General features: G+C 41.5%; 2 protein-coding genes across 4 annotated transcripts in view; one reads left to right on the forward strand and one right to left on the reverse strand.

Moving 5' to 3' along the window:
- Positions 1 to 2055, forward strand: part of CFAP92 (cilia and flagella associated protein 92 (putative)) — a 65851-nt gene extending 63796 nt beyond the window's left edge. For 2 of the 3 annotated variants that reach the window (XM_048957713.1, XM_048957718.1), the window contains one exon: positions 1121 to 2055. In XM_048957713.1, coding sequence (XP_048813670.1) covers positions 1121 to 1164 — 44 coding nt within the window. In that variant the 3' untranslated portion in view covers positions 1165 to 2055. The remainder of the gene's footprint in view (positions 1 to 1120) is intronic. The other variant, XR_007379351.1, reaches the window with a different exon arrangement.
- Positions 96 to 22921, reverse strand: ACAD9 (acyl-CoA dehydrogenase family member 9). Its single transcript, XM_048957733.1, has 18 exons — positions 22781 to 22921; positions 21203 to 21296; positions 18658 to 18759; positions 15684 to 15790; positions 14484 to 14584; positions 12682 to 12760; positions 11538 to 11712; positions 10864 to 10937; positions 9175 to 9250; positions 8458 to 8528; positions 7996 to 8115; positions 6996 to 7124; positions 4944 to 5023; positions 4315 to 4444; positions 2911 to 2988; positions 2065 to 2193; positions 881 to 953; positions 96 to 451 (listed from the first exon to the last, which is right to left on the reverse strand). Exons 1-18 carry the CDS (start codon positions 22904 to 22906, stop codon positions 351 to 353), a joined length of 1845 nt encoding a protein of 614 aa, XP_048813690.1. The 5' UTR covers positions 22907 to 22921; the 3' UTR covers positions 96 to 350.
- Positions 22922 to 23503: the final 582 nt, after the last annotated feature.

Here is a 23503-nt window from a genome sequence, read left to right on the forward strand (position 1 = left end):
TCCTTCAAGTCTTTCAGCGCTTCTCTGAAGGCCCGTAAGTCGTGGATTTAAGCTTAAAGAACCACATCCTCTTGCTGGGAAAACATAACTCAGTCTGGATGTCAATTGATTTTTATTTGGCATCAAAGATAACAGACATATCTCTAAAAATAAAACTTGAAGAGTACAGTAATTTCTTTCTTCATCCTCTTTATATGAATGAAGTTGGTTTTAGTCTTATTTTACAGATACAGCTTATTACATTTTGTAAACTCATGAAACAGTTGTTTTTAAGGTGTCAAATACTTGAACTGGAGAAAAATAGTTGCTGTTTGTGTTACGTTCATCAATATTAGCTGTCAATGAAGTAATTAGAATGTCCTGTCCAGTGGGTGTGAACAGATATAAGCTCTCTTTTCCAGTACCTGTTTTGCAGCCTTTTTAATGTAGTCATCCAGATTTTCATCTGCATCTATGGAAAAGCAAAAGAGCTGTTGTTCTAAATTTCTTTCAGAAAGGATTGCAGAACACAAATTTAAGTGTCTGAACATCACTGGTAGGAAAATTCTAAAACGATTCTGATTATGGCTGATTGAGTCATTCCCAAAGCAAATCCCCAGTTGGTTAGTATCCAGATGAACAAGTCATACCCAATTGTTACTTAATATTTTCTTCACTGGAGTATTTGTTACTAATAATTCTTCTTCACCACAGCTGAAAAAATAGTTTATCCCAATACTGGATTCATCTATAAGAGCAGAGACTGTTCCACTCACCAGTTCTGTTCCTCATCCTAATTAAAGGCAGAGCAGAACTGTTCTATTGGTTATATCAAAAATACCTACTTTAGTTGAGAAACTGCGAAAGCCACTGAGTACAAAATGCATTTTATAAAGCTTACATTTTTGCAGTTGAGCCATGGCATAATTATTCTTGAAATATGCTTCGCTGCAGAAGATATTTGTAAGAAGCACCTGCAAAATAGAGTATTAATTTAGTAGTTTTTAAGTTTTAATTTCATAAACAAAAAAATGCAGGAAAAATACAATACTTTAAGTTGCTGAATGTGTAGTTTGTGTCTTAGATAAGGAGCCCTGTAAGAGTGGTGTATGCTGCAAGCTCAGTTATTTATTTCCCACAGCTACTGCATCACAGTGCTGGGATGGCCCCCTCACTGGATACTGACTGGAAGACATTGGTGCTACTAAGTTCAGCAGGACTTGCACGCAAGATCTGAAATCTCAGGACCACTGAAATTCATCCGTTTGGATCTGTCTCACAATTAACTGAAGCAAACTTAATTGCTATGCAGCGTAATTGTAACTATGAAACCTTACATGAGCTGCACTATCATCTCCAATGTGTCAAAGTCTCTCATTTTACTGTCGAGACATTTAGTAAGAAAAAGTTGTAATAATTTTTAATAGTTGATAATGTGGAAAGAATTTGGGAAGAACAGCATGATGCTAGAAGGGTTAAGAGAGCATGTAAAGTCCTAATTCATTCATAAGTGTATGTAGGTCAAAGGATATGGATAATATGGCAGCTTGTGTGCTCAGAGAACTGGAGAGGTAAGTGGGGTGGTTGGAGGTAAGTGGGGTGGTTGGAGGTAAGTGGGGTGGTTGCTGTACCCAGGCGTGAATCAGTTGAGAAACAAATCGGCGCAGTTTCATTTGAGTTTCATGGGAGTTTGCTGCAGTAGGTGCACATCCTTAACAAACGCAGAGTATAGCTTTAGTATAATGAAAACTATTTGTCACTGAGGTTTTAGCCAGTGTGAGACATGAGCATGCAATGTGTGATAGCTCAGCACGCTTTTTAGAACCGCATCACCTTGTGAGGCAAAGAACACAATGGCTGTATTTCAGAGGGGAGGGGAAGTTGGCCAGTCGAGGAAAAAGCAGCTCTTTAGAGACTTGTACAAGTTATCCAGGTTAACATCTCAAGGAAAGGTCTAAGCATAAATATAGTGCACCTTACTCATACAACATGCAACTAGACAGAACGATCCTAATCACTGCTGTGTTAGGGATGCCCCTGGGCACAGATGTTAGATGGCTGTGACTGATACTGAAGCACACTTACATCATGGTCGTGGTTTCTTAGGCCAATGCTGATGGACCGGCTTGCTCTGGAAATAGCTGCTGTCATGGCATACAAATTAATACAAATATCTGACACTCTCTTCAGAGCCAACTGCTCATCCACTATTGTCTAGAAGAATAAAAATGATCAGGTTATAGGCTTCGGTCAGATTGCTTTTTTCCATACTTTGTATTTATGTTCATGCTTATTTAGAGCATAGACAGGTAAGTTATTACACTGAATTTCCACTCCTATGATTAAATATGCTCCACCTTTTCCAGACTTCCTGGCTGCAGCCAGAAACTACTTTGGTAAATGCTAAATCACAGAGGGGTTTTTGGCACTTGAATTTCTATCTACCCCCAAACAACAAACAAACACATTTGTTAATGCTGAGTGGTGTAGTCTAATAAGCATGCTCAGAACTCATAAATCTGGGGTAGCTGTAGCTCCCATTTTAGCTAAGCTGCTTTGCATGGTGTAATTCTGTGTTTGCTGTATAGTATGAATGAATAACCATAACAGAAAGCATGCTGGTACAGCTCTTCTTTTGGGAAATGGATTCCAGTGCCTGCTTACAGCAGCATACTTAGAATAGCCACAGCCACAAGCAGGATTTGTGCTTACAGGAATATAAGGACACATTAACCTGATCCCAGTGATTGCTTAAGTTAAAGTTGTTTGTTACATCAAGTTAGTATAGAGTTGGAGAATGTTTTCTCAGTCAACAGCTATCAGTTGTGCAAAGGAAATCCTGGCTCTAGCCATACACTGTCCACTCTAGATTGCAGTGAGACCAGATGAGGAAAAGTTCAAAGATAAAACTCAACGTGATACTGTTGTTACCTTGCCAAACCTCGTGAGTAGGCCTCTCACTGTAGTTCCAAAATAATAAACGTTTTCCTCAAGTTTCTTGCCACTCTCCTGAAAAATAAAACAAATACATACTTAAAATATTGAGTACATTTAAACAATTTGAACATTCTCCAAAGGTAAATGAAACCTACAGCAGAAGTCTTTACCAGAAATGGGATGCTTGGATAACCAACATGCTGGGATTTGTGTGTGCCACTTCTAGTCAACGAAAATAATTCCCTTTTAAGACTTCAGCGTTTTACATTTCCCCAGCTATCAAGGATAGAGACTTGGTCTGTGTACTTAATGGGATTATAAACCACAGAGTGGAAAACTACTGCACAGTTGTATTCCTTTTATCTGTTAAAATTTTTCTCTTGCCAACTACGGTGTTCTTAACACTCAGTTAAAAGCCAGTTAAAGCACATTTCTTTAGCAATAAGATAAGCATTAAGCAGTTCTGATATAACTTTTCAGTGTAGTCTTCTTTATGCTTACACAAATAATAGTTTGAAAAGTGTCTGTGCACCTTCTGCCCAACAAACCCGATTCATATTTTACGTACTGCATGCTACAAAACCCCTGGAAGTCAGTATTGTGTGCTATTGCCCATGTTTTCAAACTTTGCTGGTAAGGAGGAAGGAGAGTTTCCAGTGCCACGTTTGGCTTTTATTAATTCTTGAATGCAATTGCTAATTCTATGATTCTATGGCTATGGTCTTCACGTTTGAGGTATTAGAGGTGCTCCCACCCAGTGCACAAGGTAGGTCAGCATCACTGCTGTTAACACAGGCCACCCACGTACACTGGTGGCACTGCAGGACACACAGTGTGTTTATCTGAGGTGAAAGCAGGGCCGTGTGCACAGCACAGGATTAGCAAATGCTCTTACATGTGTGCCTGACACAGCTGACCTGGGGCCACAAATGCTGACAAAAATGATTTCATTACACATCTCAGATCATTACAAAACACTGTAGGAAGAACATATCATAATTTTTCCTTTCCTATTAACAACTTTAAAAACAAAACAAAAAACCACCAACACCTTTTTTCTTCTTGGCCCTAAGAATTAAGTGATGAAGCAAGTGTGTCCATAGATCACCAAAATTCATAGTTACAACCACAATACCATTAAACAGGAAAGTAATGTGTTATATAGCTGAGCATATTACGTAGAGTAGTTTGTAGATATTACTTGAAATTGATATAAATGTGAATTTGTTGCAAGCACAGAATTGTAACATGGGTACTTACCTCTGAAATAATACAAACACCTGCTTAGATTTGTACATCTCCCCCTTCCTAATCATACTTCATTCTGCATCAACAGACACAAAGTTGTGACAAGCCTCCAAGGGAATCAAACATAGAAGAGCAATGCCTGGCTCTTACCTGGAGGCTGGGATGCACCAATCCACCTCGTTCTTCCATTATCCCATAATCCACTTTTCTGCCCGTTGAGTCTCTTACTTTGTTTATCAACTCCTGCAGTGCCAATCCTATGTTTCCTTTCTTGATTTCTCTAAAATGTTGAGTAAAAAACAGCTGCTGAAATGCATTTGCTGGTTTGCAAGGGAAGTTTCAGGATAAATGCATTATTAGTTATCTGCAGTGTTTTCATCTTTTGAATCCATTTTACTATCAAGTCCAGAGAACCACACAGCCTTAAAAGCACTCAGCACGGCCCGTTCCTCGTGTCAGTACAATGAGTTGCAGACACCAGTATGCACTCTGTCTTACAAATAACACTGTGGTATAAAATCTTAAGTTGTTTTAATTACTGGTCTTATAATTGTACACAAGCTGGAAATATAAGGTAACATACAGTCATCAAAGATTCCTAAATATATAAAATAATGCCAACTAAAAAGAAAAAAAAAACAGACCCCAATACATTGAACTGCCCTTCAGAGAACTTAATGAGAAATGCAGTTTTTTTCCAACCATTTCCCCCTTAGATACAGTTAAAATTATCAGTTTACTTCATTAAAAACTATTAGCAATAAATAAGAAGAACATACTTAATTTTGTCAGTTAAGATTCTGCCTGCATGCTGCATACCCGTCAGAGCAATATACATTCGCAGGATTTCATTTGTTCCCTGCAAAACAACCAGTAATATATCAATAACATCAAACTGATATGTAGTATCAAATAAAAAATGTTTTTAGAATTGAAAAAACCTGGATATGCTGTGCTAACATTTTATGTATTTCCTTGTTTCAATGCTGCTTTCACTGCCTACGTAACTTCCCTCCTTTTCCTGGGAACATGCTAACGTGCATTACTTTAAGGTACAATTATGTTGAGAGATGCACAGCAGACAAAACGTGGCCATCACAGGTAGGTAAATGGTTTTGCCTTTTCTAAGTACATGCATGGTTTTAAAGAGAGGTTCTTTTGTTAACTATTTACTTCCATACATTTCACAATGTAACAAATATTTCTAAGCAGGTCTTCCAGCTGATCTTCCCCTTCTAATGCTACACTGCATCAGTTTTAAAAGATCACTCTTTACCAATCCGTGAATGTTTGCCAACTTCTGCTTCAGCTCCCTGAGTGATGAAAGTCTGACCTCTGATTGTGAAGGAGTTGAGCTTTTCGTTATTAGCCATGCATTTGTAATGGAGCTAGAAGGAAACCAGGCTGAATGCACCTGGATGAAAAAATAACTTCTGTACTGTTCCAGTAAAGGAATACTTAAATATTCCTTTGTGTTCATTATGCCCATTTGGAAAGCAAAAGCAGATCAGGAAATGGAGATCATGAGCCTGTACAAATGTGACGTTCAGGAATCCACTGTAAGATGGATTGCCTTAACACAGATAGCTGGAAAATAACTTCATGAACAGGGAAGATTAGTGAGAAAATGCACTGAGATACTGAAATGTGTTCTTGAACACAACACTTCCTACAGCCAGTCCAACAGAGGAGGATGTTATATGCTGGCAGTTTTTGCTCAAGTCAGTGCTGGAATTGACTCTTCCTACTTATGTGAGATTCCCACAAACAGCTGGGGGCAGAGTTCAACCTCAAATCCTGTTTGAATGTTCTTGCTTGCATTAACTTCCAGCTGAGATCTTTGCTGCCCTCACAACAGGAGACAAACACTGATTTCTACACGGTCTCCCCAAGAAAAACTCGTGTGAATCATGCAGATGATAATCCCACTCGCAAACAGTAGAGAACAAACTTCACAACTAACATTTTGTATTATACATACACACATCAACAAGGCGAAACTTCCAAATTAATCTGTGAGCTTCCCTGCTTTGCTTCTATGCAGCACACAGAGGAAAGGCTGCACAGTCTCAGAAAAGAGCAGCTTAGATGCAAGCAAGAGTCAGAAAATCCTATTAGAGAAGTTGTGTGAAAATAAAAAAGTTTTGCCTGTGCCTCTTACCAAATCCTACTGCACATATTAGAGAAATAAGAATAAAAGCAGTGAAGTGCTTTCAAAATATGCTAGAGAGAGTGAGAACGTTTCATTCTCTCTTGCCTAAGCACACACTCTGATTTCACCACAATTCACCATATGCAATCACTACGATTTGCTGAACATAAACTGATTTTCACTTGCCAGCTAAAATAGTTTTAAGTTCTATGTTAAGCAGTGCTTTTAATGATTCAGAATTCCCCAACACGTTCAAAATTACCACCACCCCAAAGCGTGAGCTGGGACTTTATTCCCATGCTGGGGTATCTGAAACAGGTACAGTCAGTTTTGTCCAAAACATCCAGAAGATGCCCCCCCCCTTTGAGAGGAAACAAACAGTATATTACAGTACAGGGATACAAGTTCTTTCCAAGGGCAAAGTCAGTTCCTAATGAGCCCACACTTTGTGGTTAATCTATACAATCCATCATCTCCAAGTTTATTATAGGAAAAATACTATATAACCAAAGAAAACGATTAGTTCTTCAGGCTTATTCCAACCATTACAGACTTCAGAGCTACCAGACAAAGGCCTACTTAAACAAGTACTGCGCTGGATTTGTTTCACCTCAGGCTTACAGAAGGTGTGTGTGTTTCTGTCAGTTTCTGGTAAAACAAACAGCATATTCATACTTGCCTCAAAAATGAGCAGTATCCTGGAATCTCTGAGATAGCGTTCATAGGGGTAATCCTTCATATAGCCGAGGCCTCCAAGAATTTGCAGAGCTTCACTTACACAAGCCCACGCACCTTCAGAGCTGAACACCTGCCATTAACAGCATTCAGTCACCACGGTTCACACAGTAAGAACAAACATCATAGCTTTGTTACTACACTGCAAGTTAAAGCAGGAAGTAGCACTGGATTTGGAAGGATTCTATCTGTGCACCATTACTGTAACATTCTGTAGTGCTTCTACAGTAGTCCTGTATAAAGTTTTCCTGCAATAATATTCTTGTGCTTCAGTGTCAACGTGAAAAGTTACTTGAAAAATGAACATCTCCTATATTTGCAATCCACATAAACTTCTCAATAAGGCAATGTTTCCATGGGGGTCAGAGCCACAAGCTGAAAGAACAAACAGCTTGTCTTTCTGAGTGCTTTACATTGCCTCACTTCACAGGCACGTGTTCTGAACTCAGCAGAAGACCAGCATGGGGGCTGAAACTTCTGACTTCTCTTCAAGGCTGCACTGCCAGCCTATGGCACCCACCTGTGTGCTGCAGGAATGCCTTAAAAAGCCACGCTCCTTCAGACAGGGCCTGGCTCTCACCGAGTTTGAATTCTGCATTCAAAGCAGGAGGGAAGCTCCCTAATCAGGTCTGTAGCTGGAAATAAAGCACTTTTTTTGTGTGTGAAATTGCATAGAAAGAGAATTCAAGAGGACCCCAATATGCTGAATGTGCTATATGCAGCCTGTCTTTTGTGTGGGGATACAAACCTGAACATAAGGTACTTTGTAACGTATGGAAAACAGAAATCTTTTTTTAATTTTTAAATCTAGCTGAGCTTTTGTATGTACATCTAGAATAATACCCGAGCCTCTATGCAATCTGTAATGTAGACTGAAGATCAAGAAAGGAGTTTGTCTTTATTGGCTCAGCACTGTTGGCAAGTCCTTCAGTAAGATTAATTACCTTGACCATGGCTGCCTCCACGGAGCAGTCTGGGAGGCCTGGCCTGTCCATCATTCCTGCTGTGAGGTAAGCCATGCTCTCCATTACATACGCTTTCACAGCCATAAAACAAAACTTCTCCTGTCAGATAGGAATGAAAGGAGTCATACACTGATGTAGCCAAGCTTGCAACAATGCTGAAACTGAAGAGTGTATTTTCCTATGTTTTAACACATTATTCAATAATACCTAATAAAATTACTACTGCAAAGCACTCATGAAAAATTTTAAAGAACTTGCTTTGTTTGTTATTCACTTAAAATTACATAAAAGATCAATGTACAGAAATCTGCACTGAATTTATACAAATGCAGCACCTCTTGTGTTTTTTTAATCTAGTACACTCTAAAGGATCTCAGCACAGTCTGTGTCACAGCACCTAAGCAAAGCGCAGAGATGAAGCGTTTCATTTTTTTTAATTACCTGAATTAATCCAAACTCGCTCAGTTTCTTATTGAATTGTTTCCTGGTACAAGCGTGCTCTGCTGTCAGCTCTTCAAAACAAAACACAACACCACAGAACAATAATCTCAAAATAGTACAGCTATCGTTGCTGTGATGCATCATTCCTGCTCTATGGAAGCGGTGTTTTTCTACTGACTGATCAACCCCTACTGCTTCAGCAACAGCACACAGTGAAAAACACCCTCAGAACGCCTGCATGATTGAGTCTGGGGGTGCTGTGCCAAAGGCTTTTAAACAAGACCCACCCACCATGCCAAATGTGCTCAGAGGAAGCACATTTTAACGCTAATTACTTTTTTGAGAGATGCCATTAGCATTTTGGGTAACTATTGGTAGAAGCCAATTTTAGTACTTAGTAGTGCGTGTAAGCCTTGAACATGACTGAAATTTGAAAGGAGGCTACACTGCCTAAAAGCAGTCAGAGATCTGTTATGTAAGAATTCATTACATCAGAATAACTGTAACAGAGGCATCTTCAGTTTTTTTACAAGTTTTTAAATCAAAACTTTAAATAAAATCAGTGCTTTAAATACATCAAAGTATGTTATGACTGCCAGTAGTGATGTTCTGATCAAGATAAATGTTACTGTATTGAATTAGCACTATCACATACCTTACACAGATCAGATTTTTTTCCCATGGCATGCAGTAATCCAGAACACCTAATTCACTCACCTATCAATTTTTTAATCACTCCAGCAGATGCACTGCCCATGCTGAATCTTCCACTGTTCAGGATATTCATGGCAACCTGTAAAAATAAAAAGAGCCTTTTTGTTTAAGGTGAAAAACTGCTCTCTGGCTTCATGTTTTTGTGTTTCTTGGATTTCATTCATCACCACTTACACTTCTTACCTGCAATACCAGTCCTCAAACTGGGCAGTCAGTGCAGCATTGAGCATCTCACCAGAAATGCTTTAAAACCAGGTATTTCAGACAACCTAACACATCTGATTTCATACACAAAACAGTTTTCTGATGCTGACGATTCAGTTACTCATTATTCAGTCATTTCTGTACTGAAAAATGGACAAGGTATTGGATTTCAGAGGGCTGAGCTGGAGAAAACAGCCCAGAAGAAGCCCCCAGACAGAGAAATATCTGTTCTGTATTGCACAGCAAAAAGGCACACGTTTATACTTGTGCTGCAGCTTGTCTCTGCTTTTATAGAGGAGGAAGGCAGAAATTCTACTTAGAAGCACAAATACCCATTCAATTTTTCTTTTATATTTTCACTCTATATTCAGCAGTCTCATCTTAGTCTTACCCTTGGGCAGGCTGTAACACCCACCCACCAAAAGCTGTTAAAATGTACTAATTCTTTAAAAGAGTCATCCTGAAGCAAAACAAAGGACTCCTGCCTACAGAAGGCAGAATTTTGGTAAGATGCTCATTCAAAATACATTTTGGGAATAGGTGTCTGTCTCAAACAGCAATTAGCTTGTCAAAATTCTGCTGAGTCTTACAGCAGTGTACAAGAAGGGGAACAAGATGAGAAGTGCAGAAATGAAATACAGACCCACACTGTATAAAGATGCTTAAGTTCAGTACTATTGCTTTTCAAGGGAAACATAAATGACTCAGTTCAAAGACAGACACTGTTAAGTTTAGCAAAAAGCCACCACTCCTACCTTATAAATTGTGGTCATTATCTGAAGAAAAAATTGTGAAACTTACCTTTTCTTATGTTAACTACATTGGAGGGAATTCTATTTAGAATTTAGAGCTGGAGCTGAATGCTATTGGAGCAGTAAGAAAACTGCAAGGACCATTAAGGAGAGTTTTGCAAATCCACACATCAGACTCGGAGAAAGTGAGCAGTACTGTCCTTAAGGTACCACACTGCTTGGGTGCAATGAAGAGAAGCCACACCTGCAGCAGCATTGCAGTGTCCTCCCTGCACCCTGTGCTCTATAATCTGGTCCTGGGAAACCTCACTGTCATTCTCTGGTACCTTGGCTGATGTCCGGACAGACTTTCCTTGAACTATTTCCTGTTACACTCGTTTCTGTCTTCCCCCTTCTACAATCCAATTCTGGCTGCAGAAGAAGATGACAGCTGAGTGTGTAAGCTCTGTTAGAAGTTCCTACCTCTCCAGAAGAGAGCAGAGTGTTTCCTATCCTAAAAACCAAACACAAGCAGGATCTGGTCAAGGATTTTACGGATACCCAACTCAGAGCTTATGGCACGTTCATGCACTACCCTGGTGAAACCAGTGAATAATACCAGGCACATCAGCTAAACTGAGAATTCTGTTCCTGTTTAGGAGTGTTGATACTACCAATGAGGAAACTGTAGGACAGTTTAACAAATAAGAATAAATCTTCAGACCTGAAAGAATTGTTACTGCTGGTTCCTGCTTACCTTAAATCCTCCTCCTACTTCTCCAAGCACATTCTCTACAGGCACTTTAGTGTTTTCAAAATGCACTTCACAGGCTGAAACACAGAGTTAGTTTGTTAGTAACTGTTGAATCATAGTGCAAAAATATTTAAAAGGTGTCAGGAACACAACAGACTTTTGTAACAAAAAGTTTTCCTAATGTACTGTGAATGAGAGATTATGAAACTTTGCCAAAGGAGCTTGAATTTAGGAAATGATTGTAGCTGACATCAATTACTGATATAAAATGCTCAATAGAATGTACATAAACTACAGAACTATAGTTTTGACTCTACTTTATGGAATTGATACCACAATAAAGTCCAAATGATAGACTGTGAAAACGTGCAACCATCAGTAAGTTGAAGAAAAACCTATGAAAACTTACTTCTAGATTAAAGTTACTTGGTTACTGAATCTTCTGAGTTATTTCACTGCATGAAAGTGCAGCTTCAGGTGTGCAGAAAAGAATTGTACAATATGGATTTCTTATTTCAGAGCCTGCATGAGGAAGGACTCAGAAGAAAAGCTAGGTAAAGAAACATGAAACTTACACTGATACATGGAAAAGATACTGATTTGCCTTTGAATTCAGAAGATCTTAACAAACAGAAGTATTAAAACAATTTCTGTTGACAATTTTAAATGATTCTTACTATTGGAGCCTCGAATGCCTAACTTATCCTCAGGTTTCCCATGTGTGACTCCACCAAAATCTCGCTCCACGATGAATGCAGTGATTTTGTCTTTTACTTGTCCATCCTTCTCAACAATCTCTGTCCTAGCAAACACTGTGAAAACATTGGCAAGGCCGCCGTTGGATATCCAAACCTGTTTTCAGAGGGGAAAGAAATACATTCATTTTGAGTTTATTACCACTGTTCTTAATTATTTTGTAACAGATGTCAGGAGGTCCCTTCCAACCCCTACAATTCTGTGATTCTGTGGTTCTGTGAATGAAGTGAAAACAAATTGTTTCCTCCCTTACAACCTAATGAGTGCTCTGCTACTACTTTGGCCTTGTTAAACTGTTTCCAAAGATAGTTGATTGGAGTATGGTCAGTTTGGAGCAACTGTACAAATAATTTGTAAAAGAACTGAATTAAACAGTGCATTTTCCCAAAAGCTTGTGCAGCCTTTTGTGTACGGCACATGAGGGGTGCAAGAGCAATACAGGCTCCAGACCCCCTCTCTGCCCAGTACAATTTTACCTTTGATGAAAAATACTAAGTTTTAAGCCACATATTTATGACCTCCACAGATGGTGTCACCTGACAGACAAACCTAACAAAAACTTCAGATCAAAACCATCAAATACTGCTGAATGCAGTACGCTGTGTATCTTTCAAGAGTATTTTGCCAGTTTTAGAATGGTCCAAGCAGTCCAATTTCTAACTCACTGCTGATTTTTTTCTTCCAAAAGTAACTACAAAATCTGGCATGACGAAGAATGAAAGAAGGGGAAAATAAGGTGTCAGGTATCTCTTCACCTATGGTGTCACAGGAGAGCTAATTCACCCACCCTACAAACCTAAGCACTGATTTGGGGACATGAGAGAAGGAACTTGATGGGAGGGTGGTCTGTATCTTCATCACTAAGAGTTCAAAGTTATTCCCTGACTTGTGCACTTTTCTGCCTGGCCCACGGTCATTCTTCACCAGTTTGGAGACCCTCAAAGTCCAATGCAGTTGCCCAGCTAGAATCTTACTTGGTAAAACAAATGATAATGCTGCAATAGACTAGAGCGTTTTCTATAAACTTTTAACAAAAATATATATTTCCAGTCTGTGAATGGATACCTTGGAACCATTTAATAAGTAGTATTTCCCATCTTCACTGAGGGTTGCTCTTGTCTGGATGGATGCAGCATCACTTCCACTAAAAGCAAAACAAGTTGTTCATTAGTGTTTAAGGACATAAACGTGTTTTAGGAAACAGAACGACTTTTTTCCCCCCTCCTTCCCATCTTTTTTTTTTTTTTTTTAAAAAGGGTTCATAATCGTATGCAATGGTACAATATCAATTTTCATTTGTAAATAACAAGGAAACTTCCTAGATTCAAAAGTACTGATGAATTCTACTTAAGTCACCCTGAGGGGGACATTTCTGCTGATTAACTTCTGTTATCCACCTTATCAGCTGACCCAAGCATCAGAACGCCACGTAAGCACCTTTGTTGGGCTGCACTGTCAGCTATTAGGCCATATGCTGAACCTGTTACCCTAAAGCACAACCAAGTTTATAACATGTAAGCTACTCGTCAACAGCTTACACCCTGCTTGGATATCCTAACAGAAAAAAAGGCTCAGCAGAAATGAAAAACAGATGAATATGCGACAGGACTCCATCAACAAACATTTGGGCACATTGCATGCTTTCTACAGGAGTAAAACTGCAGGCAAATTACTACAAAGACATCGAGAATTGCTGTTCTGTGATTAAATGTTTAAGCGCTCCCCTCGATCATCACCTTATTACATAGGTGAGAAGCACATCATTTCCCCCTTGAAACAAATTTGAACACAACAGTGTCTCACACTGGGCTTTCAGTGGTAGACAGTCAAGTTCCTGGAACACCAAGATCTCAGCTGATGCTTTAATAGGATCAAAGTTTTAAAATTCAGCTGTAAAAATGATGCTCCTGTGTGCCAGAACAGAAATACCAACAGAGACTGAAGGTGCACTGACCAGACCAGCAATTTTCAAAAATAATAGAAGGCTAAATAAAGTTGTTAGGGGGCTTTCAGAACACAGTCAGCTCTTGTTTTCTTCCCGCACATTATTTCAAAGTCCCTTGCATGGATGACTTTGCTAAAAGCTTAAATGTTACTGGTGCATATTCTGCTTGCAAACAGAACAGTTTTTAGAGGGTCAAAGCTGGGCTTATGAGTAGAAGTCAGCACTGCTAATGGAAAGAAATCTATATCACAACAGCATGAAGATAAGCAAGTGAATCAGTCACTGCAAGGCGTATTAGCAGAGAAGGTGTCAGAAAAGACAGTTGGAAACTACTGCATTGTACAGGTAGGTGAGATTCACCTTCAAGTATTTGACTGCTCTGTCCCTCCACCAGTGCCTTCAGCCACCCACAGCAAACCACCTGCCTGTGTGATTTTAATAAAACCACCTCTTCTGCAGTGACAGAACTCGCTGGTTTTATTGGAGTAAACTCAGATACAACCCTGCCTTCAAAAAGAAGTTGCTGCTCCAAAGATACCTTGTCTAAACTCTAACAGTAGATCAAAAATCCTTCTTATTGTTTTTGGTAGCACCTTCAATACTGGTGCAGGCTTTTATGATTTTGAAGAACTGAAAGTCACAGCACATTATTTTTAAAAGTAGATGAAAAGTTGAGCTGGGAATAACTGAGAGCATTAATGCAGCTACCATCAAACACTGGTTAGTGATTTCCTAAAAGCTGCCATAAGCACGAGGGAAAAGACAAATTACAAGGTTTTAAAAATGGATACTGACATACACAGAGACCACAGGCACAAATTAGCAAAGATTTTATACAGTGACAAAGCAATCAAGCAGTAAAGAAAGTATCATTTTGGTGTTTTGGTGCTTTCTGAAGATTTCATAGTTGCAAAAACAGTACCTTCCAGGTTCAGTGAGACAAAAAGCTGCAATGTGCTCCCCAGATGCCAGCTTAGGCAGATACTTGGCTTTCTGTTCATCAGTGCCAGTAATCAGGATTCCCTATACAAAGAATTAGGAGAAAACTTCTCAGCATCAAACTACATCAGCAGAACTGAAGCTGGCAAACTGTACCAACTTCAGGAATCTTCATCTACAAATTATACGGCATAAAAAGGCAATAATAAAAAAAAGTTTAATAAAAAATGGATATTATTACTGATCTGGCATTAAAAGATGCCAAAGTAACAGCTGTTCAGAGGGCCCCAGGAGGCAGCTCACTGTTAAGGCTGCCCTCTCAGGGAGATTTTTGGATCCTTATGCCTTAAGTGAAGATGTAACTGTTGCTCTGAAAGGCACAGAGGCAGTCCTCCCTTCGTGACTTGTCATACCTTCATTACGGTTTTATTTAAATAAGTAAATCAAAAAGCATCAATTCCAGAAGCTCCAAATCAGAGAACAGAACACGATTTACCTAGTTTCTGGATTGTTTCACTACACCCTCAAAAAGCATTAATTTTATTTTAATTACTTCTTATTGTAGAGAGTTGTATTTATTTTCTGTACAGGGGGTTCTTATGATCAAGCAGATAAAATATCAATACCCAACAATTGAGGAAGGATTAATGTCAACTGATCCAAACTGGTCAAAGCAGGAGAAAGAGCAGCAGCATCTGACACTGCACTCCTCACCAGACTGCTCTGCAGCCCAGGCAGCTCACTGCAGAGGGGCACTGCAAGGTGAGGAACACGCACTCATTTTTAATCTGCTCAATTTTTTATTCTAAAGACCTCCGTGCTATTTTAAGCTTCAGAATACTACCAGCCATCCATCATAAAAGCTGTTAGGGTTAGATCCCTAAGGCTACACAGAAAATCAGCTTGAAATTCATGCTGGCCACAACGCGCTGATCTCAGGTAGGTTTTCTCTGCTTACTTCCCACAACATGTGGCCTCATTCAACGACAACTGAATTCTCTGCACGACTTCTGCTGATGTCAGCCCTGCCGATATTTTACTGTTTTCAGTATTTTATTGTTCACAAAGCTTGGGATTGTTTCACTCCGATTTGCTACAGGGCACTCACAGCCCACACGTACACAAACGTCCTCTCACCTTCTCTACGCACGTCGCACAGAACTACTCAACATAAGAGCTTTACCTTCAGCCCAATAGCCTGGTGAGCTGCCAGAGTCACTGCGATCGATCCATCTAACGAGATGATTTCTCCCAGCCGTGCATACATGGTGTTTGACAGCCCGAGACCACCTGCAACAAACACTGTGCTTTATTCCAAGCACATACCTTGGATTTCAACTCACCCCCTCCCACTCAAAAATTAAAATAACACTGTACACCTACGTATAGACTGTGTCCACAAACAACTGCCACGCTGCTGCACTTGTGTCAAAGAGCTGAACGTAGTTCTGTTGAAAAAAGCACATCATCTGTGCTCAGGAATGCACAGCAAACACAGCATAATCCACCAAATGGTAGGACAGGCCAGTTAAACAGTCTCCATGTGAAAACAGTAAAAGATTTGGTACAGAAATGTCTCGATTCTAAATTTCTGTGCATCCAGGATAAAATTATTTTGTGACCTTACAGAAGCAGGCAAGGAAACCCGGCAGAGCTGTGCAGCCACCCAGCAGGAGGCAGCAGGGGGAGCAGTGCTGCACAGGGCACACGCAGGGCACTCAGCCAGGCTGTCCCAGCGCCGGTGGGAACGGCAGGAAGTGACATGGAGCAGATCTCCAGTGAGACCTTAAACGGGCACTGAAGGAGAATGAAATGCAACACTTCAAAAGATGCTTTTAATTTAAAAAAAAAAAAAAAAAAAAAAAAAAAAAGTGACATTTTCAAGAAAAACTTGACACCAAAGTCTCCTTTTGGAGGCATTTTGTGATCTGCTGCTGAAAGTACCGAGGCTGCTGGTAAGGAACATGGAAAGAGCAGAGGACACGTCACACATGCACCCGTCCGAGAGCAGCGTTCAAGGACACGATGACCTCAGCACCACTAGTCCCACTTCCCATAACTTAAGACTACTATGAGTGTTACTGAATAAACAATTTTATCTCATCAAGAGAATCTTTTGCCCAGGTTTCTGGGTTTATAATCCTTTATGAGAGACAGCGACAGAAGTCAGGATAATAAACACCCGAATTTCAGCAGACATCTCAATAGTGCTGCTATTTTCTGTGCATGAAATAAAGGCCAGAACAAGTCCCCTCGATGCCATTCAATCCAATCCCTGCTCCTTACACCCTCTTCCTTCACAGCACGCTCAGATCATTAGAAGTCAGAGTCCCACCCAGCCACAGCTCTTTCTTTTCCCACCCTGAGAGGCACCAGGATGAGTGCTCAGCTCAGAGGACTGATGTGTGCACACTGACTGCAGAGATGACAAGACAAAGAGAAAACTCCTACACCATGCACATGAGCTCCATTTTCCCATTAAAGTTCTGCATTTTAAATGCAAATACACCACTGCTACAAACCCTTACAAAAAATACCATGCAATGAACAAAGCACCAATTATATGACTGAAGATGTTTCGAGTACAACAAGCACCTCTAGCAAAAATACAGCAGGTTTAAACAACAAAAACCAGGAAATAACCTCATCATAAGTGTATTAGTTATGGTGCAGTGAGAAAAGTAACTTGTTTGTAGCAATCTGATTTTTATCCAGCATATATATGAATACCAGACAGCAGGACTATGATTTTCTGCAAGTACCACGAATGGACCGAAAGCTTTTAAAAAACAGAAGCTGACAGAATATTATATAGCAATACAAAACAAAAAGTAATAATAATTTATTAAGGATTTTAAGTCAGATACTAATTTCTAATTAACAGTAAATAACATTTTCAATGCCACGACGCTTTCTCATGATCTGCTCTGAGTTTCTCCGTTGTTCTCTGCTTCCAGCACCTCCTTTCATCAGACATTAACTTCCTGCCTTCTCAGTATGCTTCTTAATTCCCAATTGCCCCCTCTCCCCATGTGGGTTAAGGTGCTCTGTCCAAGACAGTATACTGAAAATAAAATCTTGACAGAGCTTGGAGATCTCTTCTCCATCCTACTGCCTCTTCACCTTGCCATACTCTAAATATCCACTGAAAAACACTTTACAGGATTTCTAATGCATTCCAAAAGCATTAACAATTAAGCAGAGATCACATAATGACACATTATATGCAAGCTGTCCAGAATACTCTGATCTGTATAAAATCTCTTTAAGGAGTTGAAATCAGTGGAGCTCAGCAGCACCAGGTATATTAATGCAATAAAACAACAAACAAAAGCCACTATGAAAACAGGGTATTACCTCATCAGCAAATAGACACTGAGGTATGTCTCCAGCTCTACACAGCATTCTTAAAATACGCTGTTTCACACTGTTCTCTTCAAAAATCAGGTATCTCCCCCACTGAAACTAGTTTCTGCAGATTGTCAAACCCAGTTCTATGATCTTCCTTTGAATTATTATCTTCTTTTACACTTGAAAGCAGACAACACAAGCATTTCTTTCATTATTTTGTGTATTTCAAGTCATGACCCAGTTTCAATCGCATTTTCAAAATGCATCAGAATATGATTGTAATTTTCTTGCCATTGCAAGTTTAAGAGTTAACCCACTGAGTAACTACTGTCTGTAACTCCCTTAAAGACATAAGCTTTGTGTTCAGTACTGTTTTTACACAAAAGCTACACTGAATCACTAGGCACTACACTTCTGTAACTGTATAGTCAAACACATTCCTATCTGTGAATGACAGCTTTGACAAATCCCTTCCACGAGACACTGTTGTCAGTACCTGGTGTAATTTTAGAAATCATCAGCTGATACTGCAAGTCCCACAGAACATCAAGCTCCACTACCACCAAAAATTGAACAGAAAGGAAAATGCCATGCCAGGGAGAATGCACACCTTGTACAGGTAGTTACTCAATTCAGGTACCTCTAAGCCAGGAGAGCACACAGCACCCTACTGACACCCTTGGTGCCCACACCTCTGTTAACTGGAGAGCCACAAGAATGCACCGAGGATATTACAGACACATTATGTGAGATCCAAACTATCTTGTCAAGGGTCACTGGGTGATTCTTTTTGATCACTTACTCACCATATTCCTCTGGAATCTGCATGCCAAAGAGACCCAGATCCCCCAGTCCTTTCAAAGTTTCAGGTGGGATTTTTGCATCTTGATCAATCTTCTTGGAGTCCACTATAAATACAAAAGGTTTAATAATTTAAAACCTTGATTTTCAGCACAGGAAAAAGCCCTGAGATCACAGCACTCTCAAATCAGAGCTAAGGTCACTGTGTTCATGAGTCACCCGCACTGTGCCCTCTAACCTAAATACCAGCTTGAGAAGAACTGAAATAGCCTGCAGAAAAAAGGGCTGCAAGAACAGCACACCTCTCCCTCGTCTAATTACCCTACAGATGATTTCTGAAGCAGCTTAGCAATATTGTGCTTGTTGCATCACATACTTACGTACACCTCATCCCTAAGGTCAAAAGAGTTATTTTTTCTAGGTTTAGCCTGATGTTATGAACCATTCTATTTGCCTCCAACCCCTCATGGCTGGAAATCTCAAACCCTAAGATGGCTGTAAGATTAACAGTCTCAGCCTGCTGCCCCAACCAGTCCTCCACCCAGCAGAGCAAAACACTGTCCAGTCTTTGAATGCTGACAGCACATCTATAGTCCTATATACCTGCTATATAGTCCAACTCTGTTTCCAGAAAGCAAGCATTTCAAGAGGTTTTGTCCTTCAGGAGAGACATGATACAAATTAACAAGCAATCACTTTCCCAAAGGCAATTTTCTAGTTTTCAGGAGTCACCAACTTTACTCATGAAATAAGCTGAAAGCATTAAGAAGAACCTAACCTGCCATGGAACCAACACTCCACCTGATCACCCCACCTTATTACATACACCATTAAAGCCAAACCACAGAACATACTGGAAGCTCCCAGAACACCAACTATGACAATCAGATCGTGACAGACCTAAGGAAAAGACTTGGAAGTGGGGAAAAATCTCATTTTTGTTTCATTACCTCAGATGTATACAGCCCAGGACTCAATGACTACAATAAGTTAGGCATTTCTTCCTGAACTATACCATGGTCGTAGTTTTTTTAGAAGTGCTTAATCATGGAATCATAGAACAGCATATAACTGCGAAATGGGTTAATTACACAACTCTTGTTCTTATGAGGCATTTGAATTCTTAGGAGATTACCACAGCGGTTCTGTACAGTGACAGGGAAAATATACCAGAATCACAGTAGGCAGCTGAGGAAGGGTGTCAGCTACAGCACAAGGAATGTAAGCCATCTTTCCAGAGAGCACTCAGAAAAGAGTAACTCTGCAAAAGCAGCAGCGCGTTCCTAAAGGAACTTCCCATTCACCCTGGTTAAATGATTCTGTAATTTCTGTACGAAATGTAATAGGGGTATGCAGCTAAGCATTCTGATCCTCTTCTAAGTGAGGCCATTCAGAAAAGAAGGACATTTTTGAGGAGATTTTTTTCCCCACACAGATTTAAGTTATGCTGTAGAAGATCCATATGCCAGTGGCTCTTCTAGGAAGAACAATGCGGTCATTCCTTCCTCCCCCATTACACCCAGACCTCTGCACCACAGACTGCCAAGCTTGGAATGATGGCTGCACTGAACTTCTTTGGTTATCCAGTGCCAACCACACATCAGGTTTCCAAGCACCTACAGCTGCTCCCCTCATCTATTTTATACCATTCCCACAAATTGTCCTGATCATTAAAAAGAAACAGCCATAAATGCAAACAAAGATGATCAATTCCTACCTTCTGTTCAGGAGTCACAATTGGATAATTTCTCCCTTTTCACTTTTTTACTCGATAAATGTCATTTCCCAACAAAGCAAAGAATTAAAATGTGTAATCTGTATGATTTTAATGCTAAAATTACCTGTATCTCATAAATCATCACCTGTGACATTGACATTACAGCTTCTTCCATCTCCCACAGCGCCCGCAATCCAGGCCTGCTATCTTTGGCAGCAGGAAGTCTCAGCTGACCCTTATTAACTGACTCAGAGATTGCTGTTTGTAAAAAACAATTTTCTCCAGCTGTTCTAGAGCTGGCTCATCTATTGCACCAATAATAGAAGGAACACCTGCAACCCTATCTGGACTGCATACAGCTAATGTGACTTTTCCAAACAGAATTACTACTCCTGAAAATAGGAATACACATAAAGGCTTTTGATTTTTCATTGCTTCTCTAAGAGTTACCATTTATGAATGTCTACAGTGAACTTTACTGAGAATAGGTTTAGTACAGTACAACAAGTAAAATGTTTCACACAGAACTTGCAATATCTCAAGTGGTAAATGGCAATATGCAGACAAACTCAACACCATTTCAAATCCTACCTCTGAATCCTTTCAACTCCCTCGCCTTTTTTTATTTATTTTAAAGATTTATTTCTTCTCAACAGCATCCAAATAGTCCTTTACAAAGAAGCCATAAATTAACATGCCTGCATCATCAGCGTTATTGTGCTTCTGGAAACACATGCACAAAGTAACTTATCTATGTAAATTTTAATAATCTTATTTAATTGCTACAGTTAAACTACTTTGTAATCACTAAGTCACACAAGTAATAATTATACCTTCTTCAGCGAAGAATTTTTCTACAGGTCCTACAAACTGGTTGATCTCCTGTAGTTCTTCTTTGCTAATTTCTGGGTAAGGGAAAACTTCTTCCTAAAATAACAGATATTTTTTTTTTAATTAAAAAAAAAAAACAACAACCAAAAACAGAAACAAAAAAAGCCCTAAAGCAATTGAAAAAAAACCTCAAGAGCGCAAGTCCTTCAAATACCAGGCTCTAAAATCTGTGAAAATTAAGGACTGTGCTGAGCGTTCAGAAATTTTATCCGATGCAATGAACAGGACTTGACTAAACTTCATACCGAAGCACATCAGAGACACTGAGCAGAAAACAGAGATTTCAAGAATTCTAAAGATACAGAAATTCTTTGTTAATCATTCGTTTTGTCAACTTAATCCCACTTTGGGATTAAAAACAGTTTCCATCTGCATCAGAATCATCTTGGCACTACAGTGTTCTACACTGCGGGTACACAGATGTGGGGGTGCTGTTCCATGCTGCTCTTGATCATCCTCTCAGCAAGTCAGATTCTTCATACAACCATTCTGATCATAGACTGGGAGTGGCACAACCCGGTGGGTCTGAATAAACAAAAACTTCCAAGCAATCAACATACAGAATCGTTAGAGCTGGGAGGGACCCTCATGGCCCACCTGGCCCCACTCCCCCATGCTGAGCAGGGACACCTGCAGCTCCATACAGCGTTCAGGGCCTGCCCAGCCTGACCTTGGAGTCTCCAGGGCCTCCTCACCACAGCCTCTCGGTGCCAGTACCTCAGTAAAGTACTCCAAAGTACAAAAATTCTTCCTTAAATCCAACCTAAATCTCTCCTCCTTCGGTTTGAAAGCATTTCCCCTTGTCCTGCCACGCACACCCTGCTAAGAGTCCGTCCCCTTCCTTCTCACAGTGGGGATGGCAGGCTTGCTGAGCCCCACACCTGCACTCGGCGTTGCACTAATTACACCTCATGAGGTTCACCTGGATTTGCTGCTCTCCGGGTCTCTCTGGATCTGATCAACGCCATGCTTTTTCAGAAGACTGCTTTATTGAAATTTGAGTGGAAAAAGGCACACACCAACAGGCACCTCGTGGGACACAGCCTGACTGCGACTCACCCACCTCCCCGCCCCACGAGCTCTCAATACTTCGTCGTTAAACTCGGCGCTGTCGGGAACACTGCAGATTAAGGAGACCCGCCAGCCCGGTGAGGCGCACCCCGCAAACCTCGCACTGAAACGTCCGGCCGTCACACCGCCCACAGTCGCACAGCCCCAGGCCCACCCTCAGCTCCCAGCGAGCCGACACATGTGCGGCACGCAACTGCCCGGCCCACGGCACCGCCGGCACAGCCAGGCAACGGGCCGGGCACCCGCGGGGCCACCCGGGCGCAGATCGAGGGCCGCTCGGCCCGGAATCCCCGCGGGGCCCTCGGAGCCACCCGGCGCCGACCCGCCCGCGGTGCCACCGCGAGGTACGGACGCGACCCCTCCCGCCCCGCGGCGCCGAGGGGGCCGAGCCCCGCCCGCCGCAAGGCGCCGTTAGCAGTCAGCCGGTGCCCCGGACGTGCCGCACTCACCTTGCGCAGCTCCCCCAGGAAGAGCTCCTTGGCGTAGGCAGGCCGGGGCGCGGCGGTTCGCAGGCGGCGGACGGCGGCGGGGCCGGGCAGCGCGGCGCGCAGGGCGCGCACCAGGAGCCCGCTCATGGCGACACGGTTGGCCGCGGCGCGCGGCGCTGACGGCACAGCGGATGGGGCCGGGCGCTGGGCGGGCGCGTGACGGGGCGGAGCCCGCCGTGCTCTCGAGGCCCCGGAGCGGAGGGGCGCTGCACGAGGGGCGGAGCACGCGCTTCTTTTGCGCCACGCCCGGCCGCGGGTGCCGAGCGGCGGCTTTACGAAGTTTCGTTCACGCGGGAGTCGGGTGCGTGTGAAACTCCTCGTTTAAAGGCTGCCATCACGCCTGCCCTCGCAGCTGCCTCTCGGGCAGCGCGTTGCAACGCGGGACCCGCTCCGAGCAGGCAGCAATGCGTGCCGTCCAGCGCAGCGGCCCCGTGCACGGCTCAGCCCAGGAGGGGTCACGGCCTCACGCTCCGCTAAGTGTAAGCACAGGTACCGCGTGCTCGTGTTGCAGCAGCCTCGTGCAGGTATAGGGCTGATGACTGCACCAACCACCGGTCTGTGCGATGCAAGGATGCCTTACGTAATGAGCACAATAGATAAGAAATACCGATTTCTGTAACCTTTCCTAATTTTCTGTAGATAGAAAGAGACTCTGATTCTCTGTTAGGTGGCAGTACGTTCACA

Source organism: Lagopus muta, chromosome 11 (genome assembly GCF_023343835.1).
Source record: "Lagopus muta isolate bLagMut1 chromosome 11, bLagMut1 primary, whole genome shotgun sequence".
NCBI lineage: Eukaryota > Metazoa > Chordata > Aves > Galliformes > Phasianidae > Lagopus > Lagopus muta.

Bases quoted from the DNA above. Each gene is read 5' to 3' on its own strand.
- ACAD9 (XM_048957733.1), bottom strand. From the start codon at position 22,906: ATGAGCGGGCTCCTGGTGCGCGCCCTGCGCGCCGCGCTGCCCGGCCCC. The intron at 2,194-2,910 runs GTAACAACAGTA...TTATTCTTCTAG, and splicing joins TACTCACGAGGTTTGGCAAG to ACAATAGTGGATGAGCAGTT. The intron at 452-880 runs GTAAGCTTTATA...GCTTTTCCATAG, and splicing joins CATGGCTCAACTGCAAAAAT to ATGCAGATGAAAATCTGGAT.